Consider the following 19,916-nt stretch of genomic DNA (forward strand, 5'->3'; position numbering starts at 1 on the left):
AACACCACGACTGACCGATTCTTCAGTCACGTGACCGTCCCAAATAAACAAATAAACATACCAACAATATTTATTAATACAACAGGTCTGGATACTCTGGTTTGTGAGAAAAGACGATACACACATACAGTAAACTTATGTGTTGTATGCTATACCAAACCCGCTTTTATTCATGAAATTCACAAAGTAATATATTATAATCATCATGATCTACAATAGACTAAATCTCTCCCGTATGCAAACTAGTGTTGGAGCCTACAACGTACTTCTAAATATACAGATTGTTTCCCTTATTTTATATGTCATGGTGTCAGGGATTACCGACGATTAAATGCTTGAGAAAGATATAATTTATATACGATCGTTGTCAGTGAAATTATATAAAAGTGCTTCGCAACAATTATAATATTATTGACAGCTTATATATAGGTACATGTACATACCAAAGGTACTTATCAAAACCATAATTTTAGCTCCGTTTTTATGATAAAAAATAGTTCATCGTGACTAATCATAATTAATACTAAAACTTATAAACTCGCAATGATTTTCGTGTATGATTTTTTTTTCAAATTTTATTTATTTATTTTTTGTTGTTATTATTATCATCATTATTTGTTGTAATTGTGCCATTATTGTGAAGTGATTAAGATCATTTTACTTCCATTCGTGTGTCGCAAGTCATATCTTCACTTAAACCAGGACTTTAAAAATATATAAACATGTTTGGAGTTAGTATACCGCTTAACAATTACCAGGTGTGAAATTACGGTCCACAAGCTCGTCATACCTGTCACTGCACCACAGACGTACCTCGCGATAACCGCAATCATGGTTTTTCTAATGACAGGCGTAATGACCAACGTCAAGGTCGACGTCATCATCAGCGTGATAATCACACTACACAAGGTCAAAACCGCTTTGAGCGCCGTTAGGCCAGTCTTCGACTAGATGGTTGGAACGTAAACGGTTGGTCCAGGCATGAAAATGATAACTCTCGGTTTAGAGGTACAGTTATTCAACACTTTAATCTCGACGTTATTGCATTGTGTGAAACGTTTTTAACGAACAACGAACAAATAGCCGTTGATGGGTATAGTTTCTTTGGTCACAACAGAGCTAACATTCATACGCGCGCCAAACGCGGTTCTGGAGGGGTAGGATTCCTTCTGAAAACATCTATACTGAACTATTTCGTTGTATCTGATCTAAATAAAGACAAAGATGTTTATTGGATAAAAATGAGATCTAAGTCTGACGATTTTACCATCTGCCTGTGTGTGTGTTACTTCCCCCCTGAAAACTCAACTCATTCACATGATCCCTGCATTGCCTATTCAGAACTTTTACATCAAGTACACATGTACCAAAATGAAGGTCACGTGTTTATTTTTGGAGATTTCAATGCTAGAACTGGTGACCTATCCGATTATATCGAAGGCGTTGACCGTGTTCAACACAGACATTCCATAGATACTACTTTAAACTCTTATGGTGATCATTTTGTTGACTTCTGTATTGATTCAAACATGTGTATTCTGAACGGCCGTTATAATGACGATGATAATAACTTCACATGTATATCCGCCAGGGGAAGATCGGTAGTCGATTATATGATTGTACCGCACGATCAGCTGCAATCCGTTACGGACTTTAAAGTCAGGACTATGTCTGCAGTGATTGAGAGCATTGACGGTATTCCAGCTATGTCATACCCGGATCACTCTCTATTGGAATGCGCTCTGCTACTTCCCGTGAATGTTAATATTTCCAATATGCAGTGTAATCACGAGATTGGTGGTAGCGTGACTTCTGGCACCCGATATAACGCCAAAAAAGTTCCAAATGACTTCCTACTCGGACACCAATACCTACCCAATATAAACGCAACTATTGAACGCCTGGAAAACCATTTAAGCAATAGAGCAGATGTTAATTCTGCATATGACGATTTTGTTCACTTTTTACATCTTAATATGGACAATGCCGGTATGAGAGTCCACGCGAAAACCAACATCAACTCTTCCGTAAATCCGACTACAAAACCATATTGGAACGATGAGTTGAAGAGTAAATGGAACTCCGTTGCTACCAAGGAGCGTGCTTGGCTTAGATGTATAGATACTAATAAATCTCAAAAACGCCGTTTGAAGCAATTGTTTTGTACAGAACGAAAAGAATTCGATAAGTTACACAGGAAAGTCAAACGTCAGTTTCAGGCAAAACAAGTGAATGATCTACATGATAAATTAGAGCAACCTAACTCAAGGGATTTTTGGAAGGATATCGGGAATATAGGAATCGCTAATCACAGAACTTCACATATGCCTCTATTTGTTAAAGATGACGACGGAAACATCATTAGTAACACACACGATGTTCTGGAACGTTGACGAACAGACTATACACGCCAAACGACGTAGAAGCTACAACGTATGATGATGATCACCTTGAGATGGTGAAGGGTCGTGCTACAAATAATACAGTGCCATTAAACAACAACCAGGATGTATCAAACCTCAACGCACCTATACAACGACAGGAGGTGCTGGACGCAATATGTCGTACCAAAGTAGGTAAGGCGGCTGGAGTCGACGGTATTCCGGCGGAAGTGTTAAAAAACGACGCCTGCGTGGATATCATGTTCTCATTTATCAGCTATTGTTTCGACCATGGAATCGTCCCTGATAAATGGAAGCAGGGTATCATCAACCCTCTTGTCAAACCAAATAGTACTGATCCTATGGACCCTTTGTCTTACCGAGGTATAACCCTATTGTCCGTTCCTTGTAAAGTTTATTGCGATATCCTCAACCGTCGTCTTTCTTCCTGGCTAGAGGAAAATAATATCCTACACGACGCGCAGAATGGTTTTAGGAAGGATAGAAGTTGTCAGGACCACGTGTATTCGCTATACAGCGTCGTGAAAAATCGCATCAACGCTAAACAGTCGACCTATTCATGCTTTATAGACCTACGCAAAGCCTTTGATACGGTCGTCAGAGACTGTTTATGGTATAAACTTCTACAGACTGGAATAAAAGGTGAGATTTTCAAGGCTGTTTTTGCTCTTTATGATGGTGTTTCTTGCTGCGTGCGCGTCAACAACCTACACACTGATTGGCTATCTGTGTCACGTGGGGTAAAACAAGGTTGTTTAGCCTCCCCAACACTCTTTGCAATTTACATTAATGACTTGATTGAGGAACTTAACGCTTCAGAATTTGGTATTGACATCGATGGTGTCTTGGTTAGCTGTCTCTTTTACGCCGACGACATTGTGTTAATGACGTCATCAGAAGAGGGTCTCCAATCCCTTCTGAACATTGTCTCGTCTTGGTGTTCTCGATGGCGCCTTTCTGTTAACGCTGGAAAGACTAAAGTCATGCATTTTAGACACAAAAGTATACCTGCTACTCAGTTTTCGTTCACCTGTAATGGACACTCTCTTGAACGTACAGACCGTTATAAATACTTAGGACTCTGGTTCGACGATTACGCAGATATGAACATCGCGGTGAAAGAACTGTCTAAATCCGCAAGCCGAGCCCTCGGTCTCCTCATCTCTAAGTTTTATAGTGCCGGTGGAATGACTTATTCAGTATTCACAAAGTTATATGAGAGTCTTGTTGAGCCTGTCCTTCTTTACTGTTCCGGTATTTGGGGACAGCCCCAACGAAAACAGATAAACAATGTCCAAAATCGCGCTATGAGAGTTTTTATGGGTGCTTCCAAGAACACCTCTAACGTCGGCATGTTTGGAGACATGGGATGGTTATCTACGCAAAGTAAGCAACACATCGAAGTATTTCGTCTATACTGTCGAGTTAACTCTGTTAATAGTGATCGTTTACTCAATAAAATTCATTTGTGGTCCAAGCGGAGAGGAACTTCCTGGGATTCGCGGGCACTTCGGCTCAGCCGCAAATATGATTCCCAAGACATCGTAGGATCTGGAGCCAAACCCACGAAACAAATCATGAACATGATCAAATCTAAAATTAGACATAAAGACGAAAGTGAGTGGTTTGGCCAGATGTGGAATGACCGTGGCAACCCTAATGGAAATAAATTACGGACTTACAGGATTTATAAGAAAGACCGAATAACCGAGCAATATGTGAACATTTACATGCCTAGAGCTTACCGAAGCGCGCTAACCAAGGTGAGATGTGGTAGTGCACCGTTAATGGTAGAGACTGGTCGCTACAATAGACCTCCTACTCCATTAAACGAGAGATATTGTCCGTTCTGTGAGGATGTAGTCGAAAACGAAATGCATTTGTTTGTGTGTCTGTAATACATATAGTGACTTAAGAGTTAATCTGTTTAATCAAATGGAACATAGTGATGTAAATTTTAAAAATTGTGATCATATTGGAAAGTTTAATTTATTAATGACAAATTCAGATGTCCAATTTTTACTTGCCAAAACTGTATTTTTAATGTTACGTAGAAGAAGAACGCTTATGCAATTTATTTAACATCTGTTTCTTATTTTCCGTGTCTGTTAATAGCCCTTTAATTCATAAAATTGATATAGTTAAGACGCATTTTATAATTATTTTATGTTGTCTATGTTTTTTTAGTCATAATGATATCCACATATATCTTATGTATAAATTTATAAATTTGATGATGATAGTATTAGCATGTACATAAATGATAGAGATGTTGATATTTATACCATATCTAACCTGTCACTCTGAAAGAGTATTCAGTGATGGGATTTGTGCGACTTGTCGGTAGGGATAGGCTCAACCACTCTCGTGCTTCTCCCATCACTGGCTTTGGTACAAGTGTATTTTCAAACAAGTACTAGTCATAATATAGTTGCTATCATTTTTAATTATTTATACATTCCGTCCATATATGTGCGTATGCAGTTATATTTTAAAACCGATAATGACTCTTTTAAGAACTAGATCTTTGTACTTTTAGTTTGTCTATTATGATTTCTGATTCGTATTGATATATTGTATGATATTATATATTTATTTAATAGTGTATATAGATAATGTTCTAATAGTGTCTCATAAGCCAAAATTGGCTGGATGTCGATATCAATTTTATGCTAAGTCTCAAATGCTGTTTTATTATGATTGTATTGACATGTGACACTTTAATAAAATATGATTGATTGATTTGATTGATTGGTGTCTGTGATTTCTGGCGTTCTAATCGGCACACGCTGATAATTGCTTGGGGGGTTGACGCGTTTGGTTTATATGCACTTCAAAAAAAGCCCCGAAGATATGGTTGTACAGGTTATACGTAAATTGAGCTATACTAAACAGAATACATTTTCAAGTGGTTGAAATAAAACACATTTTGTTTGGAATTCAGTGATTTTCGTTTTCCCTATAGAATAATTTACCTAATTTGACTCATTCATATACCCATGATGTTGAAAATTTATTTTATGAATCTTGTCCAGGAGTTGCTTATCTTTCATGGTCAAGTTTTACAATTATCCGAAAATCACAAATAACAGTATCTGCATTTCGTATTTGCAACGTATCCATTACTGTTTTGGCAAGTAAAAATTCATTTTTTTAGCATTTATTTCACATCGTTTATGAATTTCATTTCAAACTTCTATTACTAGAAGTATTATAACCGAAATCAATATTGGTATGTAACAAATCATGCCCTCATAATAAAGTATGTATGATGTAATCCGTTTTCGTGTGCGTTTAAAATTGACGATGTTTTGGTCGGACGTAATGGCTGCTTAATTACAAAACTTGGACATGTCGATAAGACCCAATGGATTTTCGAGAATACGATAAATGACAACAATGTGCATGATCAATAAGACTATATCCCATAAGTATGATAGTTTTGGGTTAATGTGGTAACTTTTGTAGTGGCCTAAATAAAACGATGTGCTTTTTGTGTGCGTTTAAAATTGACGATGTTTTGGTCGGACGTAATGGCTGCTTAATTACAAAACTTGGACATGTCGATAAGACCCAATGGATTTTCGAAAATACGGATGAATGACAACAATGTGCATGATTAATAAGACTATATCCCATAAGTTTGATAGTTTTTGGTTAATGTGGTAACTTTTGTAGTGGCCAAAATAAAACGATGTTCTGGTCTGACGTAATGGCGGATTAACCAGGATATGTCGAATAAGTTCCAGTACATCTATACACACATGCGCAAAGCCCGATTTACCTGTGCTCGCGTGTGTTTGATAGGGGACAGGGCGCTCTTGATAAGGGATATGCTTGAGTTGTCACGAATAAAGGGAGCCACCACTGGTATGGGGAAATAGCGATGTTACTTATCTCTCTACATATTTCTCTGATAATAGAAATGTATATGTCCCTGGTTTCGGTACACTTGTTATTAACTAATTCACAAATATAACTCAAAATGTTTATTCAGCACTTACATTATTGTTGTCTAATTCGCATTAGTTGCAGGCACGTGTTCACGTTTGTTTCTATATATTTTCTTTACGGCAGTTCTGATCCCGTTAAACCTGTGACGTCACAGGTCGGAGGTCACCGAAAGGAGGTCAACGGATTTGGGCGTGTGGTGTGTTTTCGAAAAATAACCGCAATTACTCTAAAACTAAAGTCGCTAAGAAAGTCGGACTTTCAGCATTTTTAGTTTCATCCTAAATCACATTTTTTAAGCTTAAACTTTAACACTAGCCTTCCACCTCTGGGTTGCGAGTTCGAAACCTACGTGGGACAGTTGCCAGGTACTGACCGTAGGCCGGTGGTTTTTCTCCGGGTACTCCGGCTTTCATCCACCTCCAAAACCTGGCACGTCCTTAAATGACCCTGGCTGTTAATAGGACGTTAAACAAAAATAAACCAAACCAAAGTATATATTGTATTAAGCTGTTACATACGATTAAGAGCCCCTCTAAATGTTATTAGGTATCGGATTAACCGGAGACCTATATACATGTATACTAAATAAACAAGAAATATCTTTAAAAAGATAAACGGCATAGTTTTAATGCTGGTGGTTATAATGTAATACTGCTGGTGAAATAAATCAACGAACTAATGCGTTTCAGCACGGATAACAAAATTAAATCAGTTTGAATCATTTTTGATACTAATAATAAGACTGCATTTGAATCAGGAATATGATTTTATTAATGTGTCATTTGAAAAGATACATCCACTTATTTAGCTTGCATTCAATCTTAACTTTGATTCGCTTTTAACTACATATCTGAATTTTCCATTTACCGCTCCATTGACCAATCACATTCTTCATCTTGACCTGTAACGCCACCTGTCGCGTCATATCCATGGCCAAAACAAAATTAGACGGCTATGCCGAAAAAATAATAAAGGTCTCTGGATTAACTTATATTTTTGAAATCGTTATTATTTCAATACACATGCAGATATTTCATTAAAACATTGTTATGAATTAATTAGGAAATAATTAACGATGATTCGTGTATTGTTGCAGGATATACAACGAGGACGAGGATTTTTTGCAATTAAATTAATAACGAACGCCGCAGGCTCGTCTAAAGTAACCGTTATGTAAATGGGTGAATATTAGATACATATAATTGTAACAGCCGTGACTCCCGAGCGTGTATTATTTAAGGAATAATTAACGATGATTCGTGTGTTTAGTTCTGAGAAATACCTCTTTCTAATAGAAAAAAAAACGGCAAAGAAACCCCGGAAAAACATTGTAATTTATTTCTTGAGTATTGCATTATTTGTTGATAAGATATACATTTCTTTACAGGCACTGCTGTACTACGATCAAGAACATCCATCATATAACATTGATTTTGAAAATGTAAAAAAAAATGATGAAAAAAAAAACGGCCTTCGTAGGATTCGAACTCGCGTTTTTAAACCAATCAAAACTGGCGTTGCTTAGCAAACATGGTAGAATTTCTTACATATTTTTTTCAATATTCATATTACTTATTCATCTCGTAAATGATCAGATGATAGATTGACCAATATTTTCTAAAAAAAAAAAACAACTGTCTGTGTATAATATTTAATAGTTTGTTGTTGGTGATGTTGTTAGTGATGATAAAAGTCATAACTGTAGACTCATCGGTTGGCCAACCTTTTATTATGGTTTACGTACATAAATAGTTCCAACAGTAGCGAAATGACTTATCCTTGGCTGCAGAAATTTTACCTTTTTTTTTTGTACAGTTATTTGTGAATTCGTATTTGTTATAGATACCTTCATGATCACATACGGCCTGTACATTGATCGAGTGGTAGCCTTTCCGGTTGACAAAATTAGGTTCGTCCTTTGTTGGTGCTTGTATCCGAATGTGTGTACCATCAATACTTCCGACAACGCCTGGGAATCCACCATGCTGATAAAACCCCTGTTGTATTTTCAATTTGTCTTGTCTGTTGACCGGCCATTTGATGAATTGTGGTATCAGTGAAGACAAAACTTCCGACACTTTGCGTATCACCCGCGATACAGTAGATTTATCAGCCATAATTGTATCGCCAACAACCTGTTGGAATGTTCCCGTCGCATAGAAGCGCAGGGCTATCAGCACCTGAGAAAATGGGTACGATGAATAAGAGCTAATTGTATCCAGAATACTAAAACCATTCTATAATAACTATAGACTGGAAAATAACCAAACAAACAAACAATATTTCATATAGAACTAGCACAGCATGTTGTGTGTATTATATTCGATTTTCTTTTCGACTGTAAAATCCTACTGTCGCGAAAAAAAATTATAATAAAACATCTCACGTAGGTGGGCAAAGTCCGACTTATTCGTTCAAACGTACATTATAGTCTAACCAGAGACATATATAGAATTTATAGAAGTGACATAACCCCTGCTGACAGCGATCACAATGTCAAGGATAGGTACATGTATATGTTATGCTACTGTACTAATCATTATGAATATAATAGAAACGAAAATTAAACACGATCAAGAATATAACACTATTTACAATATATGCCACAATAGATTAATTCACCTTCTATATTAGATCGTTTTACTAATTGTTATAACCCCACATGTGCCCCTTGGGATCGAGTACGTCCTACGTCATCAGATATGCGTTTTACAAAATTATGGGATGTCAATGCAAGTGTAAACAAACAGACAGTGGCTTTGAATGTACGTGGATTGTAAGTATTGTATGTTTACCTGCATTTCCACCGATAGCGCGTTGCTTCTTTTTGTTGGATATTCAAGGCGATCTCTCACTATGCCAATAATAAATTCGATACCAGCTCTGCCAAACCTATACCTCGCTCTAAGTTGGTCATCATTTAGGTCAGCTAACGGCGAAGACCGGTCGTAGTGAACTCGCGGTCGACGAACCCGGTTCCCTTCCTCTCCCAGAATATCAAACAACAGATTCATCGCCATCATTTAGCAGAACTATGCAGTTGAGGAGGTTTAATCTTGGTTTAATGGAGGCCTTAACCTTCATTAAAAATTGGGGAGTTAATCAAGCTTTAATCCTCATTTAAAGTTAATGAACGTTTGAGCAACGTCACATTTTCTGGAAATGACGTCAAAAAGTTAATGATGGATTAATGAAGCTTCAATCCTCGATTAACTTTTAATCAACCTTTGAACAACCGGTCCCAGGACATTGTCTTGGAGTGGCCCGTTGACCGCCTCCCGATTTCTGCCCCGAACTACCTTTTATTTATTTATTTATTTATTTATGGGTTTTACGTCCGCTATTACGGCCTTACGGCCTTATAGCTGACGAGAACAGATGGGAAATTGAGTAGAGTGGGCACTGTATGGAGTGAAAGAAGAGAGTGGGAAAGAAGAGAAGGGAGTTGGTTGGAGAACTTATGGGTAATTTTTTAGACGACTCCCTGAGTCCGAAGGAGTTCTAACCTTGCACTGTTTAGTAGCATTTACGCCTACCCTATCGCAGAAGTGGAGAAGAGAGAGGACCCTACCCTATATATAAATTTGGTTTATCGAAGTTTTAACGTCCGTCTAATTAATACCTATTAAATGATATGAAAAATAAAGTATTGGCCTAAAAAAAACCTATCCTCTGGGCTGGCGTTATCACACCTACTCTTCATCGAAAGACCGCAGAGGGATCTTTATCGTGCAAGTTGGACATTCTTACACGGGGCACCGTTTTAAGTCCTGTCCGACGGACTAGCCCGAACTACCTAATATGTGGTCCTTAAATACCAAAGATACACATGTCCAGTAGTCCACGTGGCATGGTGATATAAGCGTTTACATAATATTGTTAGATAATACATGATAGCGCCGGGTATTTAATCTTATGCCCCTGGCACTTAACATGGTCAACAGACATCTGGTCAATATAAATTAGATAACCTAGCTTACTGCATGTCTGGTAAATATCTGGCTGTCCGACTATACATATACACGCCAATATTTTTGTCTATTTAACTTAGCATTTTTGAAACAAAACATGTTTCGGTACAGGGGGGTTAAATAAACGCATTAAGCCGTGAGTATTTATTACATGTTAAAGATCTTAAATCTAAAGCCCAAGGATAAGTTTGGACATGCCTTTATCTATGAAATGTGATCAGTGATACTGCCAGTGACCTCCGGCCAATCAGCAGTATTGTTAAACTGGATTTACGTGTCATTGTGTCACAGTAACCACACTGAAACCTAGTCAGATCTACACTAGTTCTAGTACGAGGACAATTACACCACAACCGTACTACCAGGACGTCCTTCTTTTCCTTGTGTTCATTTAAAACATTTTAACATTGATAGAGGTAAGAATGTTTTCATTGCTATCATTTACATTATATCCATTTATTATATATTATATGTTAAACTTGGTTGTCTGTCTTATTTGTTGGGTTGCGAGTTCGAAACCTACGTGGGGCAGTTGCCAGGTACTGACCGTAGGCCGGTGGTTTTTCTCCGGGTACTCCGGCTTTCCTCCACCTATAAAACCTGGCACGTCCTTAAATGACCCTGGCTGTTAATAGGCGGTTAAACAAAAACAGCTATTCTTTTTATCGGATTTAATAGATCGCCGAGCCTTTGCTCTCCAAATTTTAAAATTATTGTAATTTTCGACAGTTGGGGAAGTCAAAAATCGTCTTAGAGCTGCCTTTCGGCCGGATCTATTAATAAAAGATTCTTCAGATAAAAGAAACTTTGTAGGTTTTGGAACGGACTTTGGTATCGTTTTTTCGGCAATAGAAGTAAGAGTTTCGGTAAATGTTTTAATTGAATCATCGAGAATTTAAAATAAATTCGATATACATGTAGTATGAGAGAGTATGTCACAAAAGTTATGTTTATTCTCAAAATGTTATACGATCACATATAGACATAGAAGCATGGAACAGTTACACAAATATAGTAGGTATAAACAACAAAAAGTATCATAATGTTGTAAAAATGATCCCCCTCGGTCGATACTAAATTCGCCGAGGGCCTATTATGATTAATAAGGAAACATCTTTGGTAGTGTACAGATGCTAAAAGTAAATGAATGAATGAATGAACAAATAAATAAATAATATAACTTAAAGGTTTAACAGAAAAGCATCGCGGGTCGATTCGATGTGATGACAGCGCGTGTTATGTCATGAATGTTTTTGTTATTGTTTTTTTCCCTCGATATGTACATTTCGTCCCGCAAAACTCGGCCCAAACAGCGGGTTGCAGTGACAATATCGGGTGGCCAATCCCATATTAAAATTAGTTCGTTTAAACGAAATGGAACCAATATTAAAACCATATAGATGTAATTGTGTAGAAAGGTAAAATTTAGGCATTAGAAACCAAACAAAAAGGTGATCGAAAGATCCTATTATCGTGACGAAAACCGAATGTCAGGACGACTCGTCACAAACCGACAACATGTACTCGCACAACTTATTCAGCCAATCAGCTGCTGTTTCATGTAAACCAAGTCCCTATAAGGAAAGTGTGTTTGTGGGGCCTGTAGGGGTTGGTTTGATTAATTAACATATGGAGTGGGTGCTTCCTATAAGCGAGAATATAGATTATAGGAATAAGGTTTGAAGAACAAACATATACATAGTCATATGATATTAGTACATATTTTTAAAATAAGATAAAAACATTCAAGAATGTTATTGCGTACACAATGTACATGTAGCATAAAAACTTCCACAGTATAACCAATATCCTATACTTGATTCGGTAAACTCGTTGATCCACTCTAATTGCAAATTGCTTGGCTTGATGTGTTCATTAATATGTTCAGAAGCAGTTTGTATAATTATACTAGTAGCCTGTTAACCACCAGTTGTTCAAAAGTTGATTAGCTTAATCACTTAATTAGTGAAAATTTCATTTCTAATTTGTCGCATAACCACTGAGTATATCATCTTTGAATAATACCAGTTGGAAGAGAATTACAAATTATAGAATTTCAAAAAGTTTTGTCAAGGAAGTTCTACCAGAAATTATTAGATCATGATTTGAAAAATGTTGTTAAAAAGTCCCTTGACACTGGTTCACATTTGGCCTTTTCTTGAGTTTTCGCCGTTAAGAGCAATGAGGAATGCTTTGGGTTCTATATCCTTGGCGAGACATACCAGAGTCTATAGATATATAAGTAGTTGCTATTTCTGCTTAAAGGTCAACATTTTAAGAGTGGGACGACCGGTGAGATATACACGTGCACGCGTAAGCTAATTTGCCAGTAATTAGAAAAACATCAGCTATTTCAACAACTAAGAAGTTGTCTAAATGATATTCCTGTAATACATGTACTACATGTACTTAATAATCTCCTTGTAGTACCAATTAATGTGGTAGTTACAAGCGTTTTACATTTATTGATTTTTGTTCTATTTCAGTAACTTTCGTGAATCTGCAATGTCAAGTCATCGTTCTAATTCTAAAACATTTTCTGATAACTAAGGTGAATTTACTCTGTCATACGATTGATTTTACACATATACATACATATAATCATTTGTTTCATGTCCATTTTATACTTCAATTCATATCTACATATAAATCTGAATAGAATAAGTTAATATATAATATTGTTTGCAAACAAGTTGGACAATATCTTTTTATGATATGCATTTAACCATAGACTATCTCACACATATATATAACTTTGAAAATCGATACATTAATGGTTTACTTTAAAATTCAGTAGTATGATGTCAAATCATATCTTATTTGAAATCATTCTTTCTTTCAGATATAATATTTAGTATTTAATGTGTTTTTTTATACTGACACCTATGTACCGAAACTTGTTTATTTTAAAAATTCTTAATTTAAATACACAAAAATATTAGTCCATAAGTACATGTACACGTGTATAGGTATTGTCAAACAGCCAGATATTTACCAGACATGAAGTAAGCCAGGTTATTTGATTTATATTGACCACATGTCTGTGGACTATTTTAAGTGCCAGGGGGTTAAATACCTGGCGTTAGCATGTATTATCTAATAATATTACGTAAATGTGTATATCACCATGCCACGTGGACTACTGGACACGTGTATCTTTGGTATTTAAGTACCACATATTAAGTAGTTCGGGGCAGTAGTCGGGAGGCGGTCAACGGGCCACTCCAAGACAATGTCCTGGACTGAAAGCCCAGGATAATTCATTACACTACTGTTGGAATTATGTTTGTATGTTTACTATGTGTGTAAACCAGGATTAAAAAAAATTGTCAACCAAGGAGTGTACAATAATGACTTCACCAACATCTACGACATCTCCAGGAAGAAAGTAATACAAAACATTAAATATTATACCCATCCATTATGTAAATAATAAAATGCTTACTTTAACGATATCATATCGTCAAAACAATTGTGAATTATTTGGGCCTTACGTTTACTCATTTAGCCAGAATCATTTAACGTCTCAAAAATGATAAAAATGATCCTCATGAATAAGTTTCCACTTTCTTAAAGCTATTAAGTATGATTGGCATAAACTGACAGCGACCTTCGGCTAATCAGTGCTGTAAACGGAAACCTTTATAATTACATGTATACCTTAATTATTCAAATTAATCCAATAAAAAGGAAAATAGCGGAACTGTTGCTGTCAGATTGATGTACAATTCTACGTTCCTTATCACATCAAAAATATTGAATTTTGTATGTATTTCAACTTTTGTCAAAATGCTTTTGATTGTGATATTTCTAAGGAAACCTGGATTTAAGCTACTGTATGTAACAGCCCATTAACGTTTAACTTTGTTCTGTTTCAGATGTTTATCTCAACATTCATTGATTCACTCTTGTGTTTGAGGAGATGTGAGTTTAACGGCCATTGAGCAAACGATATTACGGATTACAGACGTTATGAAAGTAGTACGGGGTCTCTTAAGGAATGGATTGATTCATGTTATTACAACACAGAAGTAGAGAGGCCGCTTACTAGCATGCCTCTTTTAGTAAAATTTTCTTCCAGTCTTTCAACCTCGAGCAATGAGAATAGCACATAACGGAGATAGTTAATGATTTTCTGAACAATAAAATAGGCTTTCCGAAATCATGGACCTGGACAAGTACGATATTTGTGGCAAAGGATTTGATCTGAAATCATATACCAACAGTCATGCGGTTGCACCTACCGACGAAAAACTTTACAAATGCGATTTATGTGATAAGAAATTTAAACTCTCTGCAAATCTTAGGAAACATAAAATCAGACATACTGGAGAAAAGACACACATATGTGATATCTGTGGTAAAGGATTTGGTCTTAAATCAGATCTCAGCCATCATCGGGCAGAACATATTGGTGAGAAACCTTACAAATGTGGTGTTTGTGGTAAGGGATTCGGTGGGAAAGCAGCTCTTAGCGTTCATCGGAAGGCCCATACAAGAGAGATACATTACAAATGTGATATTTGTGATAAAGAATACAGACGATCTTATGATCTAAAAAAACATAAAACAACACATACTAGAGAAAAAACATTCACATGCGATATTTGTGGTGAAGGCTTTCGTAGGAAATATAAGCTCCGTCGACATCGGACAACACATACCAGAGAGAAATCTTACAAATGTGATGTTTGTGGAAAGATATTTAGTTACGCATCTTTACTAAAGCAACATAACATGATACATACTGGAGAGAAGCCTTACACGTGTGATGTATGTGGTAAGGGATTTTGTCGGCCATATCCCCTTAAGCTACATCTGATAACACATACTGGAGAGAACTTTTTACAATGGAATACTGATAACAAAGGATTAGGTCAGAAAATAGGTCCAAAGAGACATAAGATAAGCCAGGACATAGAAAAACGTCACAAATGTGATGTTTGTGGTAAGGCATTTTGTAAATTATATTTACTTAAGCTACATCAAGAAACGCATACCGAAGAGAAATCTCACAAATGTGATATTTGTGGTAAGGGATTTAGACGACCATATGATCTGAAAACACATAAAATAACACATACTGGAGAGAAACCTTACAAATGTGATATTTGCGGAAGTGGATTCGGTCACAAATCAACTCTTAAACGTCATCTGATAGCACATGTGATAAAGAATTCTTACAAATGTGATGTTTGTGGTGAACAATTAAGTCGATCATCATCTTTTAAAAGACATAAATTAACACATACCGGGGGCATGTGTAACAAGGCAACTTATGACACGGCAGTTACAACAGATCAGATCTACTGTAGTGATGATAAGGTTAAATCAGTGTCCCTACAGCAAATTCCTCAAATGTCACAAAACACCACAAATTACACTAAACAAGCCGATAACTCTTTTCAAAACTTTGAAATGAGTGATGAAACTTGTGTTGATGAGCCTGTCAGTGTTTGTAAGGCTACCTGTATTAGCGGGAAAACCGGCGTTAGGGTAACTGAGACTCTCAGTGCAAGCGAGAATGTCAGTGAAAGCGAGAAAGTCGGTGTAAGCGAGACAACTAATGTAAACGCTACGTCCATTGGCGGTATTGACAAAAGTGATGGCGGTAACGCCAGTGTTTCTGAGGCTTATGATGCTGGTATTGATAGACATGTAAGTAAATACACGTACTATAGTAATGTAATGTATCCCGGAATGAAGGTCCTGAAGACGGAGGAAGGTGTTCCGGTGATTACGTATAGCGTTGAGAATATGGTACAGCATTACTATGGAATACAGACTAGAAGGTGAATAAGGATGAATACAATTGATAATTTTCATGGTGTAATGTGGCTGAAAACAAATAACGATAAATGCTGGTAACTGGGTAGTGTGTAGAACACCATTATTCGGACATGCAGTACTCCAGTACCAGTAGTCGACAAACTTATGGTATGGTCTTGATAGAGTCCTAATATATCCTACAGGTGCATATCCGATACTTTTTAACTGTGTCACAAATGGCTGCATCTGACCATGGAGTACTGCTGTCGATCGAAGCGTGTGCACATGTGTCGGAAAAGCAGGTTTGTTTTTCCTGTGAATGATGTGATGGTTCTATACCGACACTACAAAGTTTTTATTAAAGTAAGAAACAATATTATAAATGTTGATAATTGACATGCTTTTCATCAAGTCTTTATTGTTTGCTGACATAATAACATTTTGTATAAAATCAAATCCCCCCAAAAACTTTAAAATGAAGCAAATGGTGGTCTGGTGTTGCTGGAAAAGTGTCTTCTTGCTCCTGTAATGCTTGCTGTAATTGTGGCGATGGTCCTTCAATAGGTGATTTCTTTAAGGAAGGTGCTCATTATAAGTTCTTCTGATGGCGTTGATTCTTGTAATGGCGTCGATCGTGTAGTGTTTGTGCAGATTTTTGTAATGGCCTTGATCCTTGTAATGGCCTTGATCTTTTTAATGGCGTTGATCGTATAGTGGTGGTCTTCTTGGAACGTCAGCAATGTCGCGGCGCCAAATGTGAACTACACGTTGTATAGTCACTTGTAGAATGTTGTGTATGGTGTATGTAGATGACTATAAGAATGATGATCGACGCCGTAGACTCTTCTTCGTATTTATTATGTACAAGTCCTATACATATATGGTATTTACAAAGTACATGTTCAGTGAGGTCGAGAGTGTCCCCGCCCGGCCTACTGGCCGGACTGTCCCGAGGACTAGTCACCTATCTCTCTCTCCTTCCTAACTTACTCTTCGTGTCCCAATGCTTACTTTTATGCTAGGGACGATGTGAATTACATAATCCAAATCACTAAATACTAGGTAAATATATAACTCGTGTCCAAATAGACAGAGTTCTCATGTAAATGGCATTGTATACCCGGGGCAGTGTCCGTGTCAACAGGTAGTAGCCACGTTTACAAATATACTGCCCTTTGGACATACCGTGCCATCTGAATATAAATTTCCGAATTCGTAATAATTTTTTTATAAATTTCAAAATAAATCATTATACTTCATACTGATTACTAATACAATAGATAACTGTGTATCGAAATACATTTTTTTTTCAACGATTGCTTATTAACCGTGCAAAAATGGTCACAATAATTTCTAGTAATGTAGACCGACCCTTCGGGTTCCCTCTGATAGATTTCCTTTTTTTAAATGTTCAATGTACTTATCACAAAAAGCACATAAAAACATATAACACCACGTTCGTTTTACTACCAGGGCCACATAATGATATGTATTAATTGATAGCTGAACCATATTTTTTTAAGGATTTTGGTAGATTTTTTTCTTTCCCCAATAATATCCACCTAAAGCATAACAAGAAGTTTATATCCTATTCATATCATTCGTATGAGCAATATCATTCATAATTGTCAAAAAAGAGAAGATTCTTTGGATGGTTAACAAAATATTGCTAATTCATACGAAAAGCCTATTATTTTAGTGAGAAATTGTCTAAGAAAAAAAACACGTTTGTTTGTTTTTGTTTGTTTGTTTAATTTGTTTGTTTTTTGTTCTTATTTTCTTCTTTTTTGGGGGGGGGGGGGGGGGGGGGGGGGTCTAATAAACAGAAAAATGACCCCTTTTTCTGGCTTAATTCAAAATTCTATTTTTATGCTTTAAAAAAATACACCTCACCATATTGCTTTTTTTTAAAGCATGGCCGTTTACTTTACTGGTAACCCAAACATTTTGCTTCATGTATGGCTCAAATTAACAAATTCAAGCAATTATTTTGGAATATGAGATTAATGGTGTTTTTTCTTAAATCTTAACCATTTTCTTTCCTTAATCATGTTGTAATCTATGTTACTGGTGATTTTTTTTTCTTCTCTAAAAGAATTTTATTTATTGATTTACCAAACACAATTAACCTTTTCCAAATATGTTCCTCCTTTCCGGATGAGAATTAGAACATGACACTAACGGTCCTTCAGACGCTTGCGTCTAATACGCTATGTCAAACGAAGCGTATCGGTGATACAGAATGCCAGACGTATGCGATAATGTAATATTTGTGGTGATGCAAGACTCATATCTTCCGCGTCATTACACGACTGATATTAGTTTTATATTGCATGTGTTTCGGATTTACCGTACCTAGATCATTAAAAACGATACTATCATACTGTATCATTCCAGTACCTGTCCGCGCGAGTTATAGGTGTACTGTTAACATTGACGTCGCTATCAAGCTAAAATATCCAGCGAACTTAACATCATTGTTCTGGATGTTAAGGGCATGTATGTGCCATTTGGCGGATAAACAGGGTTTAACTTCTGCATTATACTTTCATTTAAAATAGCCTAGAATCTCGGTGCACATAGGGCCAAATAAAATTATAATTGTGTTTTCCATTTCGGCTCCGAAAAAAATAAGGTAGGAAGGTAGGACAAACCCATGAATTTATTTCATTTTTTATTTCATTCCTTTCCCGACCAAAACCTTTATGTTTTATTTGAAGGTAATCCATATTTTGATATATGATTTAAAATTACTAAGTACAGTCAAACTTCGATGTTTCGAAGTTCAAGGGACTAACAGAAAAACTTCGAAACAGCGGGACTTCGAATTATTCATGGTTGACAATAGATTGATGTTTTCTTGATAATGACCATATCTGTTAACGTTTTACATGTCCTCAGTGTCTTCGTGTTGATCGTCGCCTGTCAGGCTCACATCGAAAAGTTTAGTTAATTTATACCTCAAACACAACAAAATAAAAATTCTTTTCATTAATTTTACCTAAGCATTTTATTAATTAAACAAAATTTGTATCGGTTACAAAACGCTTATATCGCGTTTAACAGATAAAGCAAAAGAAGTACAATGCACACTACGTAAGTCGTTAGGCTTTTCTGCTAAAGACACGTACGTTTACGTTATGTGCATATAAAATACGGAATGCCGATCGGTTGGAGAATGCATGATTGAATGACAAATAATCGATTTACTTGGATATTTATGTATAAGTTTGAAACGTGACACTTTGAATATGAGTGAAGCCATCGCTAATTGTTTGTGTTTAAAATTGGTCCGGTTGTTTTACAGTTCCGTAAAATTTACTCACCGACCGCTGATTTCAATGGCGGCGGAGATTATCAGAGGCGACTACCGAAATGTTTTACCGGAGTGATTAAATGTCATGGCTTCTAAATACACCTTTTATCTATCAATTTGGTCTGATTATTAATTAACCCCATGACCGGGAGTGACAACACACGCTATCCTTATCCCTATTGTCAGTCAGGGCATTTGGGGGAGAGGTGTGAAATCTTGCCGCAGGGGTCAAGACAAACACCTGTCAGTGGTCAGTACAGGTAAATTTTTTGTTCGAATCATGAGATGTCAATTACCTATAATATCATAGCTAACGGGTCATGAAAAAAGTTCGATACATCGAAAACTTCGATTTATAAAAATTCGAATCATACATAGTTTCGTTAGTAGTGTTATATAGTGAGAAAATTCGGGACCAAGCAAAAAGTTCGATACAGCGAGAAATTCGAATCAACGAAGTTCGAATCATCGAGGTTTGACTGTAGATACATGTAGCGTCAACAT

At 36.4% G+C, this 19,916-nt stretch overlaps 2 protein-coding genes across 3 annotated transcripts; one reads left to right on the forward strand and one right to left on the reverse strand.

Moving 5' to 3' along the window:
* Positions 1–7,947: 7,947 nt before the first annotated feature.
* LOC117332975 (putative nuclease HARBI1) lies at positions 7,948–9,376 on the reverse strand. Its single transcript, XM_033892066.1, has 3 exons — positions 9,152–9,376; positions 8,203–8,536; positions 7,948–7,973 (listed from the first exon to the last, which is right to left on the reverse strand). The coding sequence occupies exons 1-3, from the start codon at positions 9,374–9,376 to the stop codon at positions 7,948–7,950; spliced, it is 585 nt and encodes a 194-aa protein (XP_033747957.1).
* Positions 9,377–10,353: 977 nt separating this feature from the next.
* LOC117332412 (zinc finger protein 43-like) lies at positions 10,354–17,857 on the forward strand. 2 transcript variants are annotated; one of them, XM_033891298.1, is made up of 2 exons: positions 10,354–10,743; positions 14,206–17,857. In XM_033891298.1, exon 2 carries the CDS (start codon positions 14,492–14,494, stop codon positions 16,121–16,123), a length of 1,632 nt encoding a protein of 543 aa, XP_033747189.1. In that variant the 5' UTR covers positions 10,354–10,743; positions 14,206–14,491; the 3' UTR covers positions 16,124–17,857. The 2 variants fall into 2 exon arrangements, with proteins under 2 accessions (XP_033747189.1, XP_033747190.1); XM_033891299.1 differs by lacking the exon at positions 10,354–10,743 and adding an exon at positions 13,250–13,715.
* Positions 17,858–19,916: the final 2,059 nt, after the last annotated feature.

This window comes from Pecten maximus, chromosome 8 (genome assembly GCF_902652985.1).
Source record: "Pecten maximus chromosome 8, xPecMax1.1, whole genome shotgun sequence".
In the NCBI taxonomy this organism is placed as follows: domain Eukaryota; kingdom Metazoa; phylum Mollusca; class Bivalvia; order Pectinida; family Pectinidae; genus Pecten; species Pecten maximus.